Source organism: Canis lupus, chromosome 37 (assembly GCF_011100685.1).
Source record: "Canis lupus familiaris isolate Mischka breed German Shepherd chromosome 37, alternate assembly UU_Cfam_GSD_1.0, whole genome shotgun sequence".
Taxonomy (NCBI): domain Eukaryota; kingdom Metazoa; phylum Chordata; class Mammalia; order Carnivora; family Canidae; genus Canis; species Canis lupus.
This window is the reverse complement of record NC_049258.1, coordinates 14,479,313-14,504,768: the sequence shown is the minus strand read 5'-3', so window position 1 is coordinate 14,504,768 and position 25,456 is coordinate 14,479,313. Positions and strand designations below refer to the sequence as shown.

At 39.7% G+C, this 25,456-nt stretch overlaps 1 protein-coding gene across 4 annotated transcripts in view; it reads left to right on the top strand.

Moving 5' to 3' along the window:
* INO80D (INO80 complex subunit D) overlaps positions 1-25,456 on the top strand; it is a 67,408-nt gene that overhangs the window by 1,063 nt on the left and 40,889 nt on the right. For 2 of the 4 annotated variants that reach the window (XM_038585504.1, XM_038585502.1), the window contains exons 2-4: positions 17,415-17,507; positions 17,613-17,859; positions 22,273-23,024. In XM_038585504.1, coding sequence (XP_038441432.1) covers positions 17,642-17,859; positions 22,273-23,024 — 970 coding nt within the window. In that variant the 5' untranslated portion in view covers positions 17,415-17,507; positions 17,613-17,641. Of the gene's footprint in view, positions 1-135; positions 331-17,414; positions 17,508-17,612; positions 17,860-22,272; positions 23,025-25,456 lie in introns of those variants that run through there. The other 2 variants (XM_038585503.1, XM_038585505.1) reach the window with 2 other exon arrangements.

Sequence of the window (25,456 nt, the reverse complement as noted above, 5' to 3'; positions counted from 1 at the left end):
CCTTCCTCCCCTTCCTCCTCTTCCTCCTCTTCCTCCTCTCCCCCCCCCCCCCGGGATTCCGGTAATAGTTGAATTTATTTATCCCCCCTCGGCGCTCCGGGCGGCCGGGCCGGGGCGGGGCGGGCGGCCTGGCGGGCGTGGGGTGGGGTGGAGGGGCGGTGAGGAGTCAGGTGCAGCCGCGGCCCGGAAAGTTTCCTCTCAGGCCCGAATTGGGGGCTGCCCTCCTGGCGGGGAGCCCCGGTCCTAGCGCCCGCGACCCCCGACCCCCGAGGGCGCGGGGGGCAGCACTCGGCTAGTGGGCAACTCTGTGCCAGTTCCCGTGCGTCCAAGGTACTCCGCCCCTGCACCCCTCGCCCGCGCCCGCGCCCCACCCCGCTCCCCGGCGAGCCCTTCCCGGGCGGCCCCTGCGGCCCGCGCCCCCGCGCCCCCGCGCCCCGCCGCCCCGCCGCCCCGGCTGGGGAGGGGGCCCGCTCTGCCCCTTCGGAAAAAGTTTTCCAGGGAATTTTTTTTTTTTTTTTTTTTTTTTTTGCTTATTAGTTAGTGACTGGGCTTTTGCTGTGGGAGAGGAGGAGGTAAATTCAGGTGGTATTTCTACAGGGCAGGCTCTCCTAATCGCCTCTCTCTCTCTCTCTCTCTCTTTTTTTTTTTCTTTTAAAAAGCTCTTAGTCCCCGAAAGCGGGGGTGTTGGCTTCTGAGGAAGCACCCGCCGCCCCGCGTCCCTCCCGGACTCGCGTGGGTCTCGAGCCCCCGTCCTGGGCGGTCCCCGCGGAGGGAACGACGTAGGGAGCGGCGGGGAGACTGACAGGAGAGGGGGCTGCGCTGCGGCGGCGGCGGCCCCCACCCCCACCCTCCCCTCCCCTCCCCTCCCCTCCCCACCCCCACCCTCCCCTCCCCAGGCCTAGGAGTTTCCTGCCCTCTGTGGTCAGGGGCTGGTAATAAATCCGCCCCAGGAGTGGAGCCCAAGGGTGGGGTGGGGTGCGGTGCGGTGAGGTGTGTGTGGGGGGGAGACCCTGGTTGTCAGAACCCTCAGGAAGCCTTAAAAAAGATCAGGAGGAGGGAGAGGAGGTGGGCAGGGCAGCTCCTGACACAAGGTCTAACAGTTTAAGGATGAGTGGTTGATTTATCCTGACAATAATAACTCTTCGGATTTGTGGGATAGCCTTGCGTTCGATGGCTAGAGCTAAAAAAAAAAGGGGGGGGGTTTAAGGAGAATTTGTTATTGCCCCCAACTCAGAAGGGTCGGTGGAAGAGCCTCCCCCCCCCCCCCCCCCCAGGGAACTGAACATATCTGACACAAGTGTGGTTTGGGTAAAAATTCTTTTTTTTTTTTTTTCTATGTTTAAACGGATTTAATTTTAGCTTGATTTCTGGTGCCATGAGCTTTGAAAGTTGCAAAAAAAAAAAAAAAAAGTCAAAAAACTTAAAATTTCCAAATCTAGATTTCCTGGTTTTCAGGGATGGGATGTTTCCTGTGGCTACACTTAACCTCCTTCTGGTTGTTCTTTAGTATGGAAGTGGAAATGTTAATGGGCCCTGCCCCCACCACCAGCTCCCGGTGTGGGCAACTTTGGAGGTTATTTTTCCTCTTTTCATTTGTTCCTTTTTTACTGCCCACCCTCCCCCCCCCCTTTTTTTTTAGGGGACCTAGGGCATTATGTTCTGTGGTTGTGAGTGTGTCCTGCCCCGTGTGGCAGGCTGTAGTTCCCTGGCGGAGGTGTTCCACGTTCTGGCCGCACAACCCCCAGAGCACTGTTACCTAGTGAAAAGCTGGCACTTGCAGGGCAATAGATAACCCATGACTTGGTCTGACTTCTGTCAGGCGTGGAAGTGAGACTCCTTCTGTGATTCTTACTAAGTGTGGCTTTCTTTTCCTTTTGTCTGCCTAAAATAAAACTCCTTCTGTCTCTCCACCATGACAGATATCCAGCCATTTAGCATTTTGCTTAAGAAAAGCTTGGTATTTGAGGTTGTATGGATTTCATACCAAAAAATGCAAATTACATTTAATGGTTGTTTAACTTTATTGATTAACTGAAATTGCTTATTGACTTGGGCATTTTCATATACTTGCGCACCCAGAATTGCTACTTCTGTTATAGCTCGCCCTTATTTTTAGAGCATGTTGGATGGGAGAAAATCGTTCAGTGAGTCTCTTTTCCTAGAATATGTGAGGATTTAAAAAGATCTCTTTGCCCCATAATTCGATATCTTTAAGGGATATTGTGGACTTCTGAGCTTTCAAAAGCCTTACGTGTGTACAAATCCCAAAAGTTTTCTACTTTTCCCGGTCCTGTCCCAAACCTACATAAATTTCCTAATCTAATCGCCTCATGGGCTACTTTATTCTTGAGGGAATGGGAGGATTTGATTTTTTTTAAAAAGTTACATTTTATTTGAAACTACTGAGACTTTCAGGGCAAATATTGAATTAATTTTAAATTGCCAGGGTAATATATTTTTCACCATTAAATATTTAGTTTCGAAATCAAAAGTAGATGTTTAAGTTGTAAGTCTGAAATAAGCATGTTCTATTTCCTCTGAAAGATGGTATAAGGAAATTTGTATACTCCCACCCCAGCTATTTTCCTCAGCGAGTGATTTTAGAGAAACCAAATACTACTATTTTAGAGACATGAATTTTAGTTTATACGGATTTTAAAATTTTGAAGTCAGAGCACAGAAAATTAAACCTGTCATTTCAAAAGAAGTGCTGATCCATTCATTCTTACCTGAGATGTTTCCCAAGGGTTCGAGGCTCTCACTATCCAGGTTTGGAACAGTAGTTCTAAATAATGAGAGGTCATTTATCTCTGAATGCAGTTGGCAATATTCTCAGACATGTAACACCCCGTTTCTCCCCACATACACCTGGTAACTTGTAAACAATAGATGAATAGGTGAGACTGGGTCGGAGGCAGCCAATTGTCCCCAAAGCAGATACTCTGCTGCATATACAATGGAGTCACATTTAAGTCCTTGTAACTCATGCTAATGCCATTCTGCTTTGCAAAACAAACAGCAATGGAATCTCCTTCCCACTCCCATCAGGTACCAGTCTGTCCCAGAGTCCTCACAGTCATGGCTGATTTTAGAGATCATGCTTCTGGCTCTTTTGAGATACTTGCAGAGATAACTCTTGACTAAAGCTTAAAGTTAAAACCTTAAGCCTCTATCTTTTCCCACCTTCACTTAATATGTCAGGCTACGTCGTTCTGATTCTTTCCCAGATTGTAGTTTGTTTTTAAACAGCTTCTCAGTTAACTTTTATTTGTAGTGTGGTATCCTGCAGTCAGACACATTTGGACTGGGCTTTGGGTTCTTTTTTTTTTTTTTTTAAGATTTTATTGATTTATTCATGAGAGACACAGAGAGGCAGAGACACTGGCAGAGGGGGGGGGGAAGCAGGCACCCTGTGGGGAGCTCAGTGTGGGACTCTATCCCAGGACCCCAGGATCACGACCTGACCCCAAGGCAGAACAGACCCTCAACCACTGAACCACCCAAGCGTCCCTGGGCTTTGGGTTCTAATCCTAGCTCTTCCACTGGGTGGGTCACGTACTCTTTGGTTTCGTTATCTGTAAAATGAAATGTAACATTTTTTTATAGAAGTATTAGACAAGATAGCCCATGTGCGTGGCTCTTAGTAGGTGCTCATGAACTAGTCCCCTAGCCCACCTTAACCTTTTTTTTTTATTAAAACATTTAAATACTGTCTCTCTTATTTGCCTGTTTGTTTTTTTCTGACTAAAAGTCATGCTCATATTCATCCTGCCCAGACCTTATTTTTCACACTCAGGAGACAACCACTGTTAACATTTTTTGTTGTGTTCTCTCTCCTTGTGTGATTTTGTGTGTGTGTGTGTACTTGCAACACACTCTTAGGATCTTGCATTTAACAGTATTGTGTAGTTTTGTGTTGGTTAAGCGCTTGGGCTCTGAAGTCAAACAGGCCTCAAATCTCATGTGACTGGGACAAATTACTTAATCTCATGAAGTCTCGGTCTCTTCATCTGTGAAAAGGGGTGATAATAACACTTTTTTATAGGGTTGCCGTGGCTATTAAATGAGGAATCGCACATAGTTTTTAGAATGGTGGCTGATGCGTGACTTTTATATAATATTTTTTCCCTCTGAAGGTTTTTGCTATTCTGGATGTGAGATTTTTCAGTGTGAATAAGTTCTTGGCTCCATAGGTATTACTAATACCAGTAAGCATTTGAGTACAGGTAGAATATTATAATTATCTTCATGGGGCAAATAAATGTTTTTGTGCCAATAAAAAGTTGGCAGTATATTCATAGAAGCCTCAGCAGCTTGATGGTGGTCTAGCTGTTGAATTCTGGGAGTTGGCGGATGTAAAGGACTGGTAAGTGCACCAGCAGGCAAAAGAAAGTGGGGTTACTTCTGGTTGCTTCTTTGACACACTTGGAAGTTCTTGGCCTGCTGGCAAGTGTGCCACATAGCTTTGAGGAAGCCCTAGTCCGGGACTTAGGTGGGTTTATCCTGGGAGGGTGGGGTGTTTACCTGAGACATGATGGGAGTTGCCAGGACCGGTGTAGTTTCATTCATTTACTGGATTGGCTTCCTATTGGTCACAGCGGCCTCCTTATACGGAGACACATTCTCTGCCCTTGAGGAGTTTTTAGTCTAGCGAGGGGAAAAAAAAAAAAAAAAGGATGCCATTTACCACATTGAATGATAAGGGATAGATTAGCCTGGAGGAAGAAAACCTATTTATTCTGGCCTAGGGGTAAATCTTAAAGAGAAGTAGGACTTTCCAGGATTTCTAGACTTTTAGAGTTTCTGCCCTAAGCGATTGGGAGGAGTTAGAAAGGCATTCCAAGAGGTGGGACCTGCTAGTATGAATAAATGCCTGAGGACAAAAGAGTATTCTGTGTTGCAAATTGTAGGAGTGTAGGAATAGGAATAAATAGTGGGAGGTCTCCAAGGCTGGGTCCTGAGGAGTTTATGAGGTGGGCTCAGGAGTTTCGGTTCCTTTTATGTTCCTACCAGACCCTTAAGGCCTTTGGCCAAGTAAATTATTTGCGTTTTAGAGGATCCGGGTTGTACGGAGTAGAGTGAAGGAAGGCAAGACTGGAACAGGCCAGTGAGGCAGCTGCAAAGATGGAAGGTTTGAACTGAGGCCGTGGCATTGACAGTGGAGATGGAGAGAAGTCAGTGGAGAGGCTGCTCACAGAGGTAAAGTGGTCTGCATAGGCTGGCCAGACGTAAATTGGGGGATCATCCTTTCAGACATGACAGCTGAAGCTGTAGAAGCAGAAACATTTGGCTTAGTCTGGTTCTTAATCTTTTGGGGGAATCTGATGAACTCTGGATTCTTCTCCAGAAGAATGCATTTATGTGTGTTTACAATTCGTGCATGTTGTTTAAAACTCTGGAATCATAACCCGTAGTCTTGGGGTAGATGTGGAGTGGAAGATAAAATGAAAGGCTGCAGAAATGTTTTGTTTGATACACTTTTTATATGTCTGTGGCTTTATTACCATTTCATAGATGAGGAAACAGATTTATGAAGTAACTTGCTCAAGGTCAGGCATCTCTAACAATGGGCTGCTGATACTTTATGGGAAGGAGATTTTGTGGGGAAATCTGGATTCTACCTTATGAAAATTTGCTAAGATTAAAACCGTAGATCTGCGTTTTTCTTTTTCTTTTCTCTTCATCAGGACAACTGGGACACCTGGGTGGCTCAGCGGTTGAGCATCTGCCTTTGGCTCAGGGCATGATCCCAGATCCGGGAATCGAGCCCCACATTGGGCTCCCTTTGAGAAGCCCACTTCTCTCCCTCAGCCTCTGCCTCTCTCTTTATCTATCATGAATAAACAAAATCTTAAAAAAAGAAAAATCAGTACAACTTGCTGGAAGTGGTTTGAGTGAGCCACCTTTAGATGAGCAAAGTTGGCGGCCAGCCTGCCCCTGGCCCACCCCTGTGGCACTGCACATATAGGCATTTCATCTTGCATCCCTCCAAAACAAGAATAAGAAAATCTTGGGAAACATCAATATTTTACGTGTCGGAGCAAGAGAAAGGAAGCCACTGAGCTGCCAGAAAGAGATTTTCAAGAAAGAGAAAGTGGTCAACAGTGTCAAATGCTGCAGAGAGGTTAAGTAAGATAAAGATGGAAAAGTGTATATGGAATTTAGCAACAGAGACCATCAGTTTCAGATTCTTAGAACAAAAGAACTTTGAGGACTATAGCTATAACTTAGTTTTTCTTCTGGTCCTACAATATAGGGTTTCTGCAACAATTGAGAGTGACTGTGGCATGAATAGGGACACAGAAAGCATTTGTTGTAAAGGACTATTAAGTGGAGCTCATAAATGCTGTGACCAAACGAGCGCTGCTCATTGTTTTTTTTTTTTTTTTTTTTTTTAAGAATTTATTTATTTATTCGTGAGACACACAGAGAGAGAGAGGCAGAGACACAGGCAGAGGGAGAAGCAGGCTCCATGCAGGGAGCCTGACATGGGACTCGATCCCTGGTCTCCAGGATCATGCTCTGGACTGAAGGCGGCGCTAAACCGCTGAGCCACCGGGGCTGCCCAAAAAGATGTTTCTTAACGTTGGATTCTTAATATGGATTATAGGAAACAATTCTTAGTGGATTCTGTTAACTCTAGCCCCAAGAAGTTTGGGAGGGTCTGACTTAATGGAGAATTACCCTGTACCATTCAGAAAAGCACTAGCAGCTGGAGAGTGCATTTTAGCCCTGCAGATTCTAGATTAAAATGATAATACCAATAAACTACTACTTACTGCTTCTAATAGTAGTTAAGATTAAGTGATTACTATGTGCTGGGTACCATGCTAAGTACGGTTCATGAAATACCTAATTTAATTCTCCTAAACGACTCAATGAGGTACATGCTATTATAGTCCTCTCTTTACATCTGAGAAAACTCAAACCTAAATAGTTTGCCCAAGGTCACACACCTAGTAATTGGCAGAACCAGGTTGGACCATCACCTTTGATACGCACCAGAGCCGAAGGGTGCTTTCACCTGCTTGGTAAACCAGCCTTACTTTCTCATGAATCAGCTGAGGAACTCAACCAGCGTAAAGGCCATTTTAATTTAAATTCATTATGCAGACTGATTTGTACAGTGCTGTTTGAGCACGGTGTTAGGCACATAATCGATGTTCAGTGAGCACTTACTTACTTTATTTTATTTTGAACTTTAGTTGTGCTGAGTATTATTTATATTTGGAGGTGATAGACAATTTTTCTCTCTGATCTTTCTCTTCAGATCACATCAGTGGGCAGATTTTCATCACTTCCGCATCTAATTTTACCACTTTCCATGTTGATATGTGGGATGTTAGGTTTTTGTTTTTGTTTTTTTAATGAGCATGCTCAACTGTTTAGAATCTCATTACCTTTTTGAGCTCCGTGAAGTTGAGCTAAAACTTATTTCAAAAAAAGCTTAAAATGGGGAGAAAAGTTTTTTAAGACCTAAAAGTATAGGACTCTGGGATAAGTGAATGTGTTTTTCATTGTGTTAATGAATATATTAGAAAGCTAGCATTCTGGAAATTTAGGTGCCGGATTTACAAAAATTGTAAGGTATGTTGTTGATCTAGATCTGAAACGGGGATAGAATATAAAATTACAGATAGCAATTAGGGGAAAATGCTGTGGCAGTGAAATGAACATGCTTCTGAAACACGAGACTCAAAAGAACAGTAATGACATGCAGAGTTTCCACATGGATGTGGTACAGTGGTAGTCCCAAAGAGACTAATGTTCATATCTTGGTCAGATTGCTTTGTGTGTTGCTTTGGGGAGACTGAAAGGGCCATAGGTTGCTTTTGTGAAAAGCTTGTCTTCCTTTTCTCCCTGCTAATGTCTTATTCCTCTGTAATTGCAAAGAAGAAACTATGGAAAGGACTTGCTTTTTTATTTTCCAGTTAAACTCAGCATATAATATCAAGGAAGGTGTTTTTAAGATTTTTACACCTAACCATTATTCCCTGCTTTTGAATTCCAGTATATGGATATGTTTGCTGTGGAAATATTCATTCTGTGAGACTATTCTCAGTAATCGTTACTCTTGCCTTTTGGTAATGAATAAGGGTGTATATTCTGCTGCTGCTCTAAAGTGCTTAATTACTTGCATTCTCTTCTTTAAGGGAGCATAGATCCACTTATATTCCAAACAAGTTATTTCCGCAGCTGAAGATAACATCTACAGTTGCTGGTTAGGATTTTTTCTTCTATTTTGAAGTGATACTGATCATGCGTAAAAAAGTAGAGCTTAGGGCACAGCTTTTCTTCTTCATGGATTAGGCCGTGCGATAGGGTTTAAAATGTTAGGGTCTGTAAGAATTTGATTAAGATCATGTGGACTTTATACGTTTCTTCTCTTTATATCTTTTTAAGATTTTTTATTAGAAAGCATGAGCGGGGGGGCGGGGAGGGAGAAGCAGACTCCCCACAAGCAGGGATCCCCACTGGAGGTGGGGTTCCATCTCTGGACCTTGAGATCCTGACCTGAGCTGGAGGCAGACACTTAACCAGCTGAACCACCCAGGCACCCCTCCTCTCTTTGTATCTTACTACAAATGTTACATGAAGGCTCCCTGAATTTCACCTTTGGAGTTGGGGTAAAGAACTTCAATTGTATGAGGCTACATGTAAAAATAAAGAGAAAAGTAGTGTTTTTTCTGAGATCTGCCTTAGTGCTCGTTATGATTTCTTTTTTAATTAAAAAGAAAAACTCATTGATGTAGAGAAGACCAGATGAATGATTGTTTCCAGTTTATAGACAAAGTGATTTTGATATTAAATAACACTCATTTAGTAGGAAGTTCGATTTTGAAGCAGGGAGCCATTTTCCTCCAAGATTCGTTACCTAAAGTGAGTCTTAATACTTTAGGGAATTGGAAATATTAAGTATGAAGATTAAATTGAGCTTTTTTTTTTTTTTTTTTTTTTTTAGAGAGCAAGAACATGAGCTGTGGGGGAGGGACGGAGAGGGAGAATCTTTTTTTTTTTTTTAGATTTATTTATTCATGGGAGGCACACAGAGAGAGAGGCAGAGACACAGGCAGAGGGAGAAGTAGGCTTCATGCAGGGAGCCTGATGTGGGACTCGATCCCAGATCCCGGGATCACACTATGAGCCAAAGACAGACACCCAACCACTGAGCCACCCAGGCTTCCTGGGAGAGAATCTTAAGGAGCCTCCACATCGAGCCTCAAGCCTAATGCAGGGCTGTATCTCACAACCCTGAGAGCATGACCTGAGTGTGGAAATCAAGAGTCGGTCACTTAACTCTGAGAACCACCTAGGCACCCCTAAATTGAACATTTAATAGAGGGATTTGAAAATCAAGTGTTGGTTGATTTAAAAAAAAAAAGGAAGATGGAAAGAATTATACAGAGTTAGCTTTTAGTAGGATTTTAAAATATTAAAAATCAAAGAAATGGGAAGAAAATTAATCACAGAAAAAAAATTAAGATCGAAGAGAAGTTGTTTATAAGATGTTGAAATTAAACACCTCTTTATAATGTCATAGAGGTGATTAGTGAGAGTTTTGGCAACTTGTCACAAATACTGAAAGTGCAGTTGGGTAGATTAGTGAATTCTTTGAGTTAGATGTTGAATAGGCAGATTTAATGCATTCTTATATATTTTTCAAACATTATTTGCTGAATAGCAATTTCGTGACATCTATTTGATGTTCATGAGATGTACTGGAATATTTAAAAGTTTTCAAGTTTTAAATTATACTTTGTCTTGCTGTATGACCATGGCTATTAGAAATCATTGTGTAGACTATCTGAAGTCCTAATTTGGTGATTTTTTTAAAAAATTAATGGTCCCTGAGTGAATCTAGTAACTGTTGTTTCAGGTTGACCACCAGGAATTAAAGAGTTAACCATCACAGGGATGCCTGGGTGGCTCAGAGGTTGGGTTGCCTTTGGCTCGGGGCGTGATCCCGGGATCCTGGGATCAAGTCCCGCATTGGTCTCCCTGCATGGAGCCTGCTTCTCCCTCTGCCTGTGTCTCTGCTCCTCTCCCTCTCTCTCTCTCTGTCTCTCATGAATGAATAAATAAAATCTTAAAAAAAAAAAGAGAGAGATTCAATGAGACCAGAAGTCTGGGTGCTCAGAGCTGTGGGTGAGGTCCTATGTGCTTCTTTTTGAATGCATCTCATCTTATAGACTATATCTTCTAAAGGAGAAAATTCTGTCTTTTTTTCAGTTTGTCTTTATTTTAATTCCAGTTAACACACAGTGTTATATTAGTTATATTAGTTAAAACTTGTCTTTTAGTAATAATATATTTCCCATTTTCTGAGAAAATGATGGGCTTTTCAGAAATGTTTAATAAATAGTGAAATGAATTGAGTCAAACTTATTAACTTTTTTAAGCTTATTAACTTTTTAATAGCATATTGATTCTTTAAAAAACTAGATTACAGAAGTAATATGTTGTAAAAATTAGATAAGACATTTGTTTTGTGATTTTAATTTTAATTTTGATGTATTTTACTATACAGAATTTTAAAATGTATTTCTGGTTAATGATGGTGAAGTACTGACATCTTTGTTCTCTAAACCAACTAGAAATAAATAAGGAGTGCAAGAAACAGAAAAGCAGCTCATTCTTTGATAACTAACGAAACCTTAGATACCAGAGTATGTGAATTAGTGCTGGTATTTGCAGTGGAAATTGAACTGAGTCAGGAAGAAGGATGGCAGGGGAGCATGAACTCAGGCAGAGTGAGGGTGCAACTTTCTCCCAAGTGGCTGACACACCATGGGAACCAAACCCATAAGCTGCCTATGTGCAATGACAAAGTTGGGATGTACATTGGGCTTCCCTGAGTGGCAAGAGGTGGGGCTGAATTACAGGCTGTGCCGTCATACTATTTCACCAAGAAGTTTAGAATGAAGGAGAAACTGGCAACAGGTAGCCTTAGAGCTGCTGATCTTGGTCAACTGAAGAGAAATAAAGCCTCCATTATCATCCCCTGAAAATCTATGGCGTGTGGGCCTCTGTGAGTTGGGGAGACGAGGGCAGCATTCAAGGGAAGAGTGTTGGTGATAATCCTTTTCAGAAACAGCACAGCAAGTGAAAATTATAAACAGTTCCCTATAGTGGGAGGTGGCATGTGGAGTTGGGGGTGAGATATGGGTCCTCTGAGGCAGGAGTCTAAAGATGAGACACAAAAGCTCAAGAAATCAATGATAAGACAACAGGAAGAGATAAGAGTGAACTGATGGAACCAGGTTACAAAAGAAAAGAATGTAGTCCTTATAGAAATGAAGGTCACTTTCAAAGCAGCAGATATACACTCTAGCTGGGAATAATGGAAGTAAGCTTGAGAGATCTGAGCAATCCAAAATGGAAACCAGTAAAAATTAAGAAAGAGGGCAGCCTCTGTGGCTCAGCGGTTTAGTGCCGCCTTCAGCCCAGGGTGTGATCCTAGAAACCCGGGATCAAGTCCCACGTCAGGCTCCCTGCATGGAGCCTGCTTCTCCCTCTGCCTGTCTCTCTCACGAATAAATAAATAAAATCTTAAAAAAAAAAAAAATTGGAAAGACTAGAGGGTAATAGATTTGAAACACAGTGAATTCTTTTTTTTTCTTTTTTTTGAGAGAGACAGTGGGAGAGAACAGAGGGAGGGGGAGAAGCAGACTCTCCGCTGAGCAGGGAGCCCCATGTGGGGCTAGATCCTAGGACCCCAAGACCATGACTTGAGCTGAAGGCAGATGCTTGACCGACTGGGCCACCGAGGTACCCCTGAAACACAGTGAATTTAGCATACCAATAATTGACACCCCTGACATACAGAATCATTGAAGTAGAAAGAATTTGTCAAGTCATTAATAAGAGTTCCCCACAATTAAAATTCTAGAATGGTTTCTAGTCTTTAAATGTAAAGACTATTGTTAGATCAAAATGAGGGAAAAAAATCAAGTCTCATATGAAATAAAGAGGCTGGCCTTACAGGCTTTTCCATTCTGTAAGATGTGGGAAAAAAGATGCAAAGTCACTAGTCAAGAAAAATATGACCCAAGAATTTTATGTCCAGGCAAGCTATAGTTTAATATCAGTTGACATATATTTCCAAACAGAAAAACCACAGCTTAGTTCTTATAAGTCAGTCAGGCAGGTGGGATGTGGGGGTTGAGGGGGCAGGACTGGTGAAGGGAGGTGACTCTTGAATCAAGACATGAATTGAAAACTACGTTAAAAGGATTAGTGATTAATATTAAATGAACTTAAGTGTAGAACTAATATTAATACTGTGGCAATGTAGAAATATAAGGGAAAAATTCAGAGTTGGGGATTGGGTAGATGGTTACAGAAATGAAAATTTTTCTCGTTCATAGCATGAGATCAATCACAATAATACTAAGTCCAGCTGACCCTTGAACAACATGGTTTGAACTGTGCAGGTCCAAACTGGGATTTTTTTTGTATAAATACAGTATTGTAAATGTATTTTCCTTATGACTTCATTAATATTTTCTTTGGCTTTATTGTAAAAATATAGTATATAATATGTATAACATGCGAAATATGTGTTAACTGTTTACATTATCAGTAAGGCTTTTGGTCAGCAGTAGGCAAAAGTTGTATTTGGATTTTTGACTATGTAGGATATTGGTGCACCTAATTCCTGCATTGTTCAGGGGTCAACTGTATACTAATTTTCTTAGTGTGGAGTAAAGAGATGTTATCTTAAGGATATAGACTATAAATCTTTTTTTTTTTTTAAGATTTCATTTATTTATTCATGAGAGACTAGAGGCTGAGACACAGGCAGAGGGAGACGCAGGCTCCCTGTAAGAAGCCTCATGTGGGACTCGATTCCAGGATCCTGGGATCATGACCTGATCCAAAGGCAGACGCTCAACCACTGAGCCACCCAGGTGCCCCATAGACTATAAATCTTCCAAGAAAACAGACTGTATAGTGAAATATGTAATAAAAAATTAAAAGCTAAAAGGATTACCAAAAAAATAAGATGAAATTATGACAAACTATCATAAGCAAATAGAAAATTGTAAATTGTCTATTCTCATTTATTAGTAGAGAAGGACAGATTGGAGCAAAAAAGTTAAATCCACTAAGAGCTGCATCTGAAAAGAGATCAGCAAGTAATATTTTAGTGAACTTATTATTTATTTATTTATTTTAGTGAAATTTTTTTAGGTGTCCTGACCATACAATCTCTTTTGCAACTACTCAGCTCTACTGTTAACAGTGTGAAAGCAGCCATAGACAACATGTAAATCAATGAATAGCTCAGCGTTCCAGTAAAACTATTTACAAAAACAGGTAGTGGGCCAAATTTGCCCTTTAAAACCAGTTTGCTGACCCATGATCTAAAACAGTGCTTCAGAAGACTTTAAATAAAAAGGTTAATAACATGATACATAGAATAACAAATAACATACCCTGGAAACAATGAATACTCTTTTTCAAGCGTACTTATTAGACCCCAAAGAAAATATCAGTCAGATCCAAAAAGCAGAGATAAATGCAGATTATGCTCTTTATTCTTTTTTTTCTAAGATTTTATTTATTTATTTATTTATGTATTTATTTATTTATTTATTTGTTTGTTTGTTTTTTTAAAGATTTTATTTATTTATTCATGAGAATACACAGAGAGGAGAGAGAAGCAGAGACACAGGCAGAGGGAGAAGCAGGCTCCATGCAGGGAGCCCGATGTGGGACTCGATCCGGGGTCTCCAGGATCACACCCTGGGCTGAAGGCGGCGCCAAACCACTGAGCCACCGGGGCTGCCCCAGATTTTATTTATTTATTAATGAGAGACACACAGAGAGAGGCAGAGACACAGGCAGAGAGAGAAGCAGTCTCCATGCAGGGAGCCCGATGTGGGACTTGATCTCAGATCTCCAGGATCATGCCCTGGGCCAAAGATAGGCGCTCAACCATTGAGCCATCCAGGCGTCCCTATGCTCTTTATTCCTAACTAAAACTAAAGCAAAAGAAACTATAAAACTTTGCCATCTAAGAAAATTAAAAAGCTCTTGGGCCAAAGGAAAAATTGAGAAATCGACTCCAAATCAACTAGAAAGTACTAATAATTAAAATTCTGTGTTAGTGCCTATGGGATATGACTAAAGCAGTACTCAGGAAAATAAATATAAATAACTAAGCAAGAAAGCATGATACAGTAAAATAATTCAGCTCAGGAAGTTACCGAAAAACAAATAAGTAAAGAAATAAATGGAAAGGAAGCAGAAAGAAGGTATTGGCAAACATAAAAGCGGAAATTAATGAATTTAGAAAAAACAAACAAACACGGAGGTACTAATAAAGCCAAGAGATTTGGACTTACCTATTTATTTGAAAATGCTGGTAACAGTTTTAAACAGATAAACTATTGAGGCTAATCATGAACAAAAGGGAGAGTGCACAAATGTCACCTGTGTATGAATACACAGAATATAAGAGTGAATCACAGATATTTAGGAAATTGAGTGTGAGTGGTCATGTTGCTAAATTGTGTTCAGGTAAATTTTAAGACCTGATGTGCGTTGAAAGGCAGTATGAGGCCCAGGCAACCTTCTGAGGAACATTAGCTGCAGTGATGTTTAAGTTGTTCCAGAAATGTTTTGTTGTTGTTGTTTGTTGTTGTTGTTGTTGTTTGTTTTTTAAGATTTTATTTGAGCATGAAAGAGCACAGGCAGGGGGAGCAGCAGAGGGAGAGGGAGAAGCAGGCATTCTGCTAAGCGCGGAGCCCCATGCGGGCGATCTCAGGACTCTGGGATCATGACCTGAGCCAAAGGCAGATGCTTAAGTGACTGAGCCACCCAAGTGACCCCGGGAAAGATTTCCAAATAATTTTTTGAAATACTATTTTGATACCAAGTTCTGAAAAACAAAAAAACTAAGCTTCTAGACCATTCTCAAATTTAAAAATCCTAAAAATTAGCAAGTATAACTTAGCAACACATTAAAAAAAATAATACACAGTGACCAAGTTCCCAGGATAAAGTATCAGGAGATCAGGAAATACAAAATACATCAGTATTAGGAAATACTAAAAGCCACATTTTTAACAGTACAAGGGAAAAAAATGATTTTCTCTCAAGAAGCTGAAAAAGAATTTGGTAAAATTTAACCATCAATTCTGAGGGTTGTTTTTTTTTTTTTTTTTTGAAAGCAACAACTCTTAGTAAAACAGGAATTACTTGATATTTCCTTAACATAACAGGAAATATGTCTTATGATGAAAGTCTGCATTATTCCACCCATTGACAATAAGCAGTTCTTATTTAACAGGCATAACAGTGGGTGCCTTTTTAAATTTTTTTAAAAGATTTTATTTATTTATTCATGATAGACATAGAAGGAGAGAGAGAGGCAGAGACACAGGCAGAGGGAGAAGCAGGCTCCATGCCAGGAGCCCGACGCGGGACTGACTCCATCCCGGGACTCCAGAATCGTGCTCTGGGCCAAAGGCAGGCGCTAAACCACTGAGCCACCCAGGGATCCCTCAGTGGTCGCCTTATTACTAACATTATTCCAGCAGTTCTGGCAAATTCAAAAGGGGGAAATAAAAGATGTATAAAAATTGGAAAGAAAGAGGAAATCATCAGTCTAGATATATCACATCTGATTGTAGACCTAGAATATGTCTTAAAAGTGAAGGTTGTCCTTCTCTATCTCTCTACCCTGCCCCATTCTTCTTTCTGTGGCTTATAAAATATTCTCGTACAGATACATATATTTTCATTTAAATCCAGTGTATTTTTTTTTAAGATTTCATTTATTTATCCATGAGAGACACAGAGAGAGGCAGAGACATAGGCAGAGAGAAGCAGGTTCCCCGAGGGAAACCTGTTGTGGGACTCGATCCCAGGACCCTGGGATCACGCCCTGAAACATCCAAAAGAAACAGCATGGGTTTGCTTCAAAATATTTCCTGTCCTTGAACAACTAGACCTTTAGGGCAGTTAAATTAAAAATTTTAATACAACTTTTTCCCCTTGTATCCTAATAAAGTAAAAAGGGAAAGCTCTTACTTTTGAATTACATTGATATCTCATTAGGTTTACTTGGTAATGAATGTGATTCTTATTAACTAAACTAATATTTCAGGTGTCTTTCTGCTATAGTAAGTGAAATACTCAGAGGCAATACAGATTCTCTACCTATATTAGGTAGAATGTAAATAATAAGCATTGACATTTTCTTTTCTTTCTTTTTTTTTTTTTTTGCATTGACATTTTCTAATAACTTCATTTGTTCAGTGCTGAACGTGCACTAGGCAAGGTAGTTGGGGTGTTGCATGCTTTGTATCACTTGATCCTTAGAGCAACCTGATGATAACACAGCTGCTATTATTCCAATTTTACAGACAAGAAAACTGAGGTTGCATTATTTATTCAAGGTAACACTAAGAAGCAGATTTTGGGAAACATGTCTTCTGACCTTTAAGTGTATATGTGTCTTGACATTCATGGGTGTGAGGAATTTCATATTTAATAGTTTTGTAAAGAAGAGAGTATTGAGTTTTTCTGTGGCTGATATCCAGGCTACTCTGCCAAGCCATCTGGGTGATGTGTAGATTCTGGAGAAAGTGGGTAGACCACATCAGCCCATTACAGTTCTGACTTGATACTGCAGTTGGTCCAGTTTCATTGTAGACTGGTGTTATAATATGTAAATGTTTCTGCTGGACATTGTGTGTGCAGAGAAGTAGTGGGTATTACGTGATTTCTTGCTTCCATTTTGTTACTAAAACTCCAAACATTCCCTAAGTCATGATTGTTATCCTGTTTAGTGTAATTGGGTGCAGCATGTGGATAGCAGTGCACTAAAAGGTGGCGGTATAGTCTTTAGGCTCAAGAAGTTTATAGTTCGGATGGGATAAATGTGGGGAAATATTACAGGGAAAAAAGGTCTTTTAAAAGAGGAATTTGCCCCTTCCCTTTTGGTATTTCATAGAAACGTTTGTTGCAAATTGCCAAATATTTTGCCAATACGTAAAAAAAATGTGGAACTTCTGAGGGATATTTTAGGTCTGTAGGTTCATTCTAATGGTATTGTGAAGAGATTTGTGTTCTGAAAATAGATACAACATTCGATCACCAGTAATGAAATAAAAAGACCTGCCACCTTATGACATTTGTTTGGTGGAAGAGCCCTGCTGCTTTGAGGTACTTAAAAGACTTAATCAGAATAAAAGTTACTTAGTACAATTTGGAGGGGTAATACCTGGTATTTAACGTGGTATTTCATAATGTCTCTTGTTATTTGAATTTAATGTTGGGATGATGGATTACAAGGAAGAATCCATCCCATTAGGAAGGGTGATACCCTAGTATTTCATGTCCCAGGTAAGCAAGCCTTTCTTGTTTCTTTTTGTTAACTAGGCCTTTTGATATTTTTGTAGACAATCTGCTTCATCTTGATTCTGCAGCATTCCAAACTGTGGTATCCCTGGGGTTCTCTTAACATTGCTATGGTGCAGAAGATTTAAAATCAGGTATGGCTGTGGGGCCAGAAGTCCCTCAGTGAAATTGTCAACTTACCTCTGCCTTATACTCTCTGATTTATCATTTGGGTTTCTTTTTTTGTGGTGGTCTTTTAGCTGATGTTCACAAGGAATAGAGTCACGTGATGTATGAAGGGAAACATATACACTTCTCTGAGGTTGACAATAAGCCCTTGTGCTCATATAGCCCCAAACTGTGCAAGCAGCGGCGACTCAACGGGTACGCTTTCTGTATCAGACACGTTCTGGAGGACAAGACTGCCCCCTTCAAGCAATGTGAATATGTGGCCAAGTATAACAGCCAACGCTGCACCAACCCCATCCCCAAATCAGAGGATCGTAGGTAAGAGCTAATCATGGGAATCCATCTTTGATTTCATTTGTAGGCTTGGAAATTTTCTTGGCCTTTTTTTTTTTTTTTTTTTTTTTTTTAATGTGGTGAATTTAAACATTGAGTTCTGGGGTAATCTAAGTAAACCTTGAAAGGTTTCTAAAGACAATAGATGGCAGTTTGAAAAAAATGGAATAGTAAACTTGGGGAATTATTTGAAAAGTATGTTTGACTTTTTTGATTTTATTTAATAGACTTTTAAGAGATTTTTTTTCATCAATCATTGTGTTTGGTTTGCAGTCTTATAAAGTAGTTCTTGATTATGATAGAAATCTGCTTAAACAACAGGTATTATAGGAATTACTTAGGTGTTGTAATTAATGGTAATAATTTTGGAATTTTTTAATCTGTGCTTGAAAGGTAGCAAGGGGTATGTACTTATTGAAAAATAATTATTCATAAGAATGATTACTTGAATTATTGAGAAGATTTACTTTCTATTAGACTTAAGCAGTGTTTAGCATTGTTCTATAATCTTGCTTCTTTTGGTTAAAAGAGTTCCATGTAGAGTATGTTTACCATAATTAAGAAATGGGACGTGCATAGTAAGAGTAGCCTTTATCACTAGGATAGTGAATTTTTACTTGGCTGAATTAAGAAACATAGAGGTATTTTTAGAGAAAGAATCTTATGATATTTATCTTTTATATTCTCAGGAAAATTCACACTATTTCATATATAATCTCTTTGTCATTTCTTTTTCAATTCTCCAGAAACCATGTGGATCATTGTAGAGTATTAGAGAGAGATGCACAATTATTTTCCCAAAACTTAAATACTTGTTACCTTCAGGTAGAAAATGTGAACTTTTTACTTTTATCTTTAAAATATGTATACACATAACCTTCATCCTTGTTCCTATGTGTAAGCAGATGTCACCTGCATAAATTGGTTGAAAAGAAGTCATGTTTTGAGCAACTTTTACACTTTTAGGGTAAAATAAATAATTTGTGTTGATAGAGCTCCTACCTAAATGAGTGTAGCATCATGTGGTGATTTGGGAATACTCTCTTAGAATTTCTAATGAGCACTTAAAGTTTCACATTACAATACCTGAAAGTTAGAAGCAGCTGTTCAGTGAGGTAAGGAATAAAATTTTAATCTGAGGTGAGAAAGGGACCACTGGACCTGACAAACTAAACATATCTGTCCAGCTGGTTCTAGCCATCTTAACATGACCATTTCTTATCCCTGGCCTTTTTTAACTTGAAGAATTGATGAACTTGGATTCATTTTTTTACTTCAAAGTCCATTGTAAATGCATCTATAATTTTGCCCCCTCCCCCTTTTTAAGTTTATTTATTTAAGTAATCTCCACCCATTGTAGGGCTCAAACTCATGACCCCAAGATCAGTGGTCACAGGCTCCTCCAACTGTGCTAGCCAGGCACACCTATAATTATGTATTAAATTCAGTTTACCACATTGCACCCTGGATTTGTTTTTTCATTTTAGCGGAAACAAGTTCTATCTTAATAGCTGGAGCAAGAAGTAAAACAGAGTTGCTCTGAATTTCTCCAGAATATTAATTCTCTGAATCATAGGTCTTCACCTTGATATTCAAAGTAATTTCCTCTTTTTAGAACAAGATAAAAAGGGGAAGGACTTTTGTGTGGCTTTGTCAAGAGAAACTATACTTTAAGTACTAAGTTGCATATTTTTTCAAAATTGGTTCAAACCCGATGCAAATGATATTACTATTTTCATTATTTGTAAGATTGTTTGGAAATAGATTAAAGTAGACTTCAGTAAGAGGTAATATTCTGATGTTACCTCAAGAAATCCAGGTTGAATTCATATAAGCCCTAAACATGTATATAAGTATTGATAGTTACAACTACACTATATGACATGATGTCGAAAAGATTGATATTCTTTTGAAAATAAAAAGTAAATTTCATTTTCTAATATACTTGTACAGTGGGAACTATGGCTTATTACTGTAGCTTTGGTTTCTCAGAGATAAGTGGTTATATTAGGTTGGTTATTTTATATAATATTTTATATATTTTTAGCGTTTTCCTATTTGCCAGGAAGTTTTCTGTATGCTTATACTTTTCTGAAACAGCTTAAGATATAATTCACATCTGATACAATCTGCTCATTTGAAGTACACTTCAGTACTTTTTAGTATATTCACAGGCTTGCACAACAATCATTACGGTCTAATTTACAACATTTTTCATCCCCTCCAAAGAACCTGTGAGCAGTCACTCCCTTGAATTGTCATTCATTCAGTTCATATTTGCATACTTCTTTTAAACACTGATCGTAACTGAGTAAGCTATTGTTAATTCTAGCTATGAAAAAAATTTTCCCTCTTAAAAGAGGGAAGTGTTTTTACAAGTTCAGACTCTGTGTGGTGGTAGCGCTGGCAGGGCAGGTGGCTGGAGCAGGAGTTGGTGGTGAGGCTGAAGGAGGGCTGTACATGCCCACAGCCTCTGCCCTGTTACATGAGGTGGCACCAAGCGGGCTCAGTTCGTGACCTGCTCAGGCTGCCCATTTGTACTGAGTAGAAGAATTGCATTCCTAAATTTAAAAACTATCCCACCTCATTTCTCTCCACTAATCTTTTTGTTAATTTAAAAATGACTGGGCAGGGCAGCCCTGGTGGCCCAGCGGTTTAGCGCCGCCTTCGGCCCAGGGCCTGATCCTGGAGACCCGGGATCAAGTCCCATGTCGGGCTCCCTGCATGGAGCCTGCTTCTCCCTCTGCCTGTGTCTCTGACTCTCTCTCTCTGTCTCTCATGAATAAATAAATTTAAAAATCTTTAAAAATGACTTAAAAACAACAAAAATCACGCAGTTATCCCTGAAACTTTTTTCCTTCTTGGCCACAGCTTTATAAATCTATTTGGTTTAAGGTATATGTGTGACCTAGCCCAAACCATGCACACACACACGGTGTAGATTCTCTTTATAGTCCAGAAAGTTTTTCCTTAATAGTCTTGTTAAAATTGAGGCGTGCCTCTGATAGATGTATTTCTAAGACAAACCAACAAAACCATGTCTCCTAATTGTTTGGTGAGTCCATATTCTTTTTTTTTTTTTTTTTTTTTAATTTTTATTTATTTATTTTTTGTGAGTCCATATTCACAGTGATTTAAAAATTTGTTTGATGCAGTCCAATGATTTTGAGGATTGACATTAATTATTTACCTTATTGCCTTTTTCCCCAAACTGTACTGTGGAGATATCACAGGTGCACTACAATAAAAATAGATACCATTTCCAAATAAGTTTGGGAAACACTGCCACCTTGAAGCATAATGTACATTATCTTACAAAATGCTTTGAGAAGCTGTTCAGCAGAAACAAACAACAAAATCATTGTCTAATTCTGTTGAAGCCAGCATTTTCCAAATTTATTTAAGCATGGAATACTCTTTATTGGCACACTTGTTAATCTTCTGAACTGCATGAGGAATACCGGTCTGGAAAACACAACTTTTCTACTGGTTGAAAGCCTCCATAGGTTTTCAGTGTGGTTTATGAGAACAACACGCATTCTACTTTCTTATTAAGTAGTAGAGTCTGTCCTTTTTAGTATTTTTAGAATACCATTTACATTACAAAAGTAACCTGCCTGCTGAAGACTACTTCAGCATGAGGATTCTTCTTAGAGTCTCAGCTGTCAGTTTCCAGATGGGGGATTTGGGGCAAGTTACTTCATTTTTATCAAGTTCTAGCTTCCTCATCTGTATAAAGGGAATTATTTTAGTACCTACTGCAGGTAGAAACATGTACTTCTCTCAGGGAGTTGTGGAACTCATTTCATCTATAATCCCACTAACTAGTTTTATTATTTTACCTTCTCCTTCCATGTTCTCTTTATCTCTCTCAATCTCTGTGTGTGTGTAGATATACTGTAGACACTTGACGTTCTTAGGGATTATGTCATAAGATCTTTGTGAATCTACAAATACTTGAGTGACATTGGAATGCATATATGTATATATATGTACATGTATATATGTATATATCCCCTTCATAAGAGTTTTAAGTGATCCTTTAGACTTGCTGAAGTTACTTTGTATGCTCTGAATACAAAATGACAGAGCAGAGCACAATGAGAAGCAATAGCTTGATGGTTATCTAGGGCCACTCAGTATTTGAGTGACTTGCTTCTATCTGGCAACCTCTGCGCAGACACAACTCACATATTGGCCTCAGGAAAGTTGCAGGCTTTGAAGATGGCTTGAGAGTAGTGGAAGTGTTTATATTAAATCTGTGCATGCCATGAGTTCCCGTGGTCATGCTATTTTTATATACTTGGTAGGATTCACATTTAATGGTATGTAGTTTTATAGTCTGCTTTTCTTACTATACATCATAAACATTTTCCTGTGTATGTGTGTTTTTCAAAGGTACTGCAACAGCCACTTGCAGGTACTTGGCTTTATCCCGAAAAAAGAGAGGAAGAAAAAGAATGATCCTATAGATGAGGTGAAGGTCAGGCACCAGATGGATACCATGGCCTTTAGCCTCGCAGTGCCCCCGCTGGCCTTGAAGATGCCCAATGGACTGGATGGAATGTCCCTCTCTCCACCTGGGGCTAGGGTCCCTCTCCACTACCTGGAAACCGAGTTGGAAGACCCATTTGCTTTCAACGAGGAAGATGATGACCTAAAGAAAGGGGCAACTGTGAGAAAGAAGTTGCAGAGCAAGTTGGCCCAGAATCGGCAGCGTCAGAGAGAGACCGAGATTTTAAAAGTTCGACAAGAGCACTTTAGTCCCCCTCCTGCGCCTTCACAGCAGCAGCCCCCGCAGCAGCACTCCCACCTGTCACCGTTATCCACTTCTCTAAAACCTCCAGCGCCACCGCCACCACAGGGGTTAGTCTGCAAGTCACCTCCACCTCCGAACACCAGCCTACCAATGCAGGGAGTGGCCCCCACCACACACACTATAGCACAAGCAAGGCAGTTGTCCCACAAGAGGCCGCTGCCCCTCCTGCCATCCAGTAGGGCTCCCGCCGCGGACCCGCCCAGGACTGACCGGGTCCTCATGAAAGCCACAGCCTTCTCTCCACACTTCTCCTGTATAAGTCGCCTGCAGAGACTGGTGAAACTGTGCACCCAGAAACATCAGTTGGACACTGATCTCTTTCCCCATTTAGGTGAGTTACCTCCTTTAACCAAGTCACATGCACATAATGTAACAACACGTGCCCTCTCACGCGAGGCTTTGTGTTCAGAGCTGCCGTGTCTGTGACAGCAGTGGAAGACACTGGGACCGAGTGGTCCAGCGAAGGAGTCTGCATTTAGGTAGGCCATCGTGAAGGAGATATGCCAGTGGAGAGGATCATCCTTGGTGGATGGGATACAGAAGTTGGAGTTGGGAAATTTGGGATCCCAGTCTCAGCTTCTAGTTAGTGGTGGTAGCAGCAGTCTCTGAGCTCAGCACCTGGGTCTATGAAGTTTTCAACATGTCTTATCATAGGACTTTGGAATAATGATAGTATTGTTAATACCGAGCTGACAGTTTAAAAAAAAATTGTAAAAAAAAGTTCCCAAAGCAATACCTGTTCATGATTTAAAAGTGAAAAAAGATAGGCAAAACTTTAATGTAGTAAAATATCTGTCTTTTCTTTATTGCTTCTGAATTTTTTTGCTCAAGAAAATCTTTCTGATCCCAAGTTTTTATAGGTATTTTGCTTTCTTATTGATACTTTATTCTGTTATTTAAACCTTTAGTTCATTTGGAATGTATTCGTGAATATGGCGTGAGCTGTGATTCTAACTTTAGAAAAAATCATTTGCATGACATGATAGCAGTAGAAAAATAGGAAAAGGATGGGAATAGAGGAAGAAGAAATATAAATGGTCGGCAGACCAATGAAAACCTCAATCCCCTTAGCAGGTGAGAAAATGCAAGTTAAAATAACAATGAATTACTGTCAGATTGGCAAAAATTATATCCAGTGTTAATGAGGCTTATACATTGCTGGTGAGTAATGTAACAATATTTACCAATTAAGAATGTGTGTGTGTGTGTGTGTGTGTGTGGGTGAGTTTGCCAGCAAACTCACTTTTGGGACTCTATTCCTATGAGTGAAAAAAATCAATATAAGGATGCATGTTCAAGGATGTTTATTGCAACATTGCTTGGAGTATTAAAAATCCACAACTAACCTTTATAACCAATAGGAGACCTTGAGTAGATTATGGTAGATACATGTCTTATAAAGTATTATGTAACTACTAAAAAGAATGAAATCTGTATCTTTTTTTTTTTTATATCTGTATCTTTTAACTAGATGTATTTATGTTATATTAGCAAGTAGAAAAAAATCAAGAGGTATCGTATTACCCCATTTTTGTTAAAAAGAAAGTAAATAAACAAGGGGCATCAATGTATCTGTTGATCAAGTCTATGGACAGATAGATTTTGCCTATTGGGTGTGAATGGTTATACACTACCCGGCTGTTAACACTGGCTATCAAGAGGAGGGCAGAACCGGACAAGGATGTGTTTTTTCGGAGATGGGAATGGTAACTCTTCTTATGTTAAGAGTTTTATATTGTTTCACCTGTTATTAAACCATGTGTGACTTCTGATAATTAAAACAACTAATAAAACTTAAAAGGTATAGAGAAAAATAATAAATTAAAGCACCCAAACCTAATTGATACCCATTTGTTAATGCCTTGGTATATATCAGATCTATAAAATTAGGTTCCTGCTATACATAACAGTTTTATAACCTGTTTTAAATTTTTTTGTAGTATACTATGAAGGTAGTAATTTTCCATACACAACATAATTTGTCACAGCTGAATTCATTCTCTAATTTAGGTTGTTTCCAGTTTATATCATTATAAAGTGTTATAGCCGCATAGCCTCATAGTAAAATAATTACTGTCACATCTTTAATTTTTCCTTCAAATAGATTCCTAGAAGCAGAATTGTTGATTCCAAGCATTTACATTTTTTAAAAAGCTTTTTGATACGTTGTCAAATTTTCCTTCAGAACTATTTTGTCACATTACCCTTCTTTCAGCGGGGTATGAGAATGACAGTTTCTCTACATCTTTACTGTATTGGATATTGGTTGTTATTGTGTCTTTGCAAATTTGATAGAAAATTTGCTTTAATTTGCATACCTTAGATTAGTGTTTCTCAAATTCTTTGACTTTAGAATCCCTTTACACTTAAAAATTATTGAGGAGGACAGGGCAGCCCCAGTGGCCCAGCAGTTTAGTGCCACCTTCAGCCCAGGGCATGATCTTGAAGACCTGGGATCGAGTCCCACATCAGGCTCCCTACATGGAGCCTGCTTCTCCCTCTGCCTATGTCTCTGCCCCCCTCTCTCTCTCTCTCTCTCTTTCTCTCTGTTCTCTCATGAATGAATAAATAATAAATAAAAAAAATTATTGAGGACACCATAGAGCCTTTGTATGTGAGTTACATTTCTTGATATTTACTGAATTGAAGCTAAGACTGAGAAATTTTAAAATATTAATGCATTTAAAGATAAAGGGGGCAGCCCGGGTGGCTCAGCGATTTAGCACCGCCTTCAGCCCAGGGCGTGATCCTGGAGACCCGGGA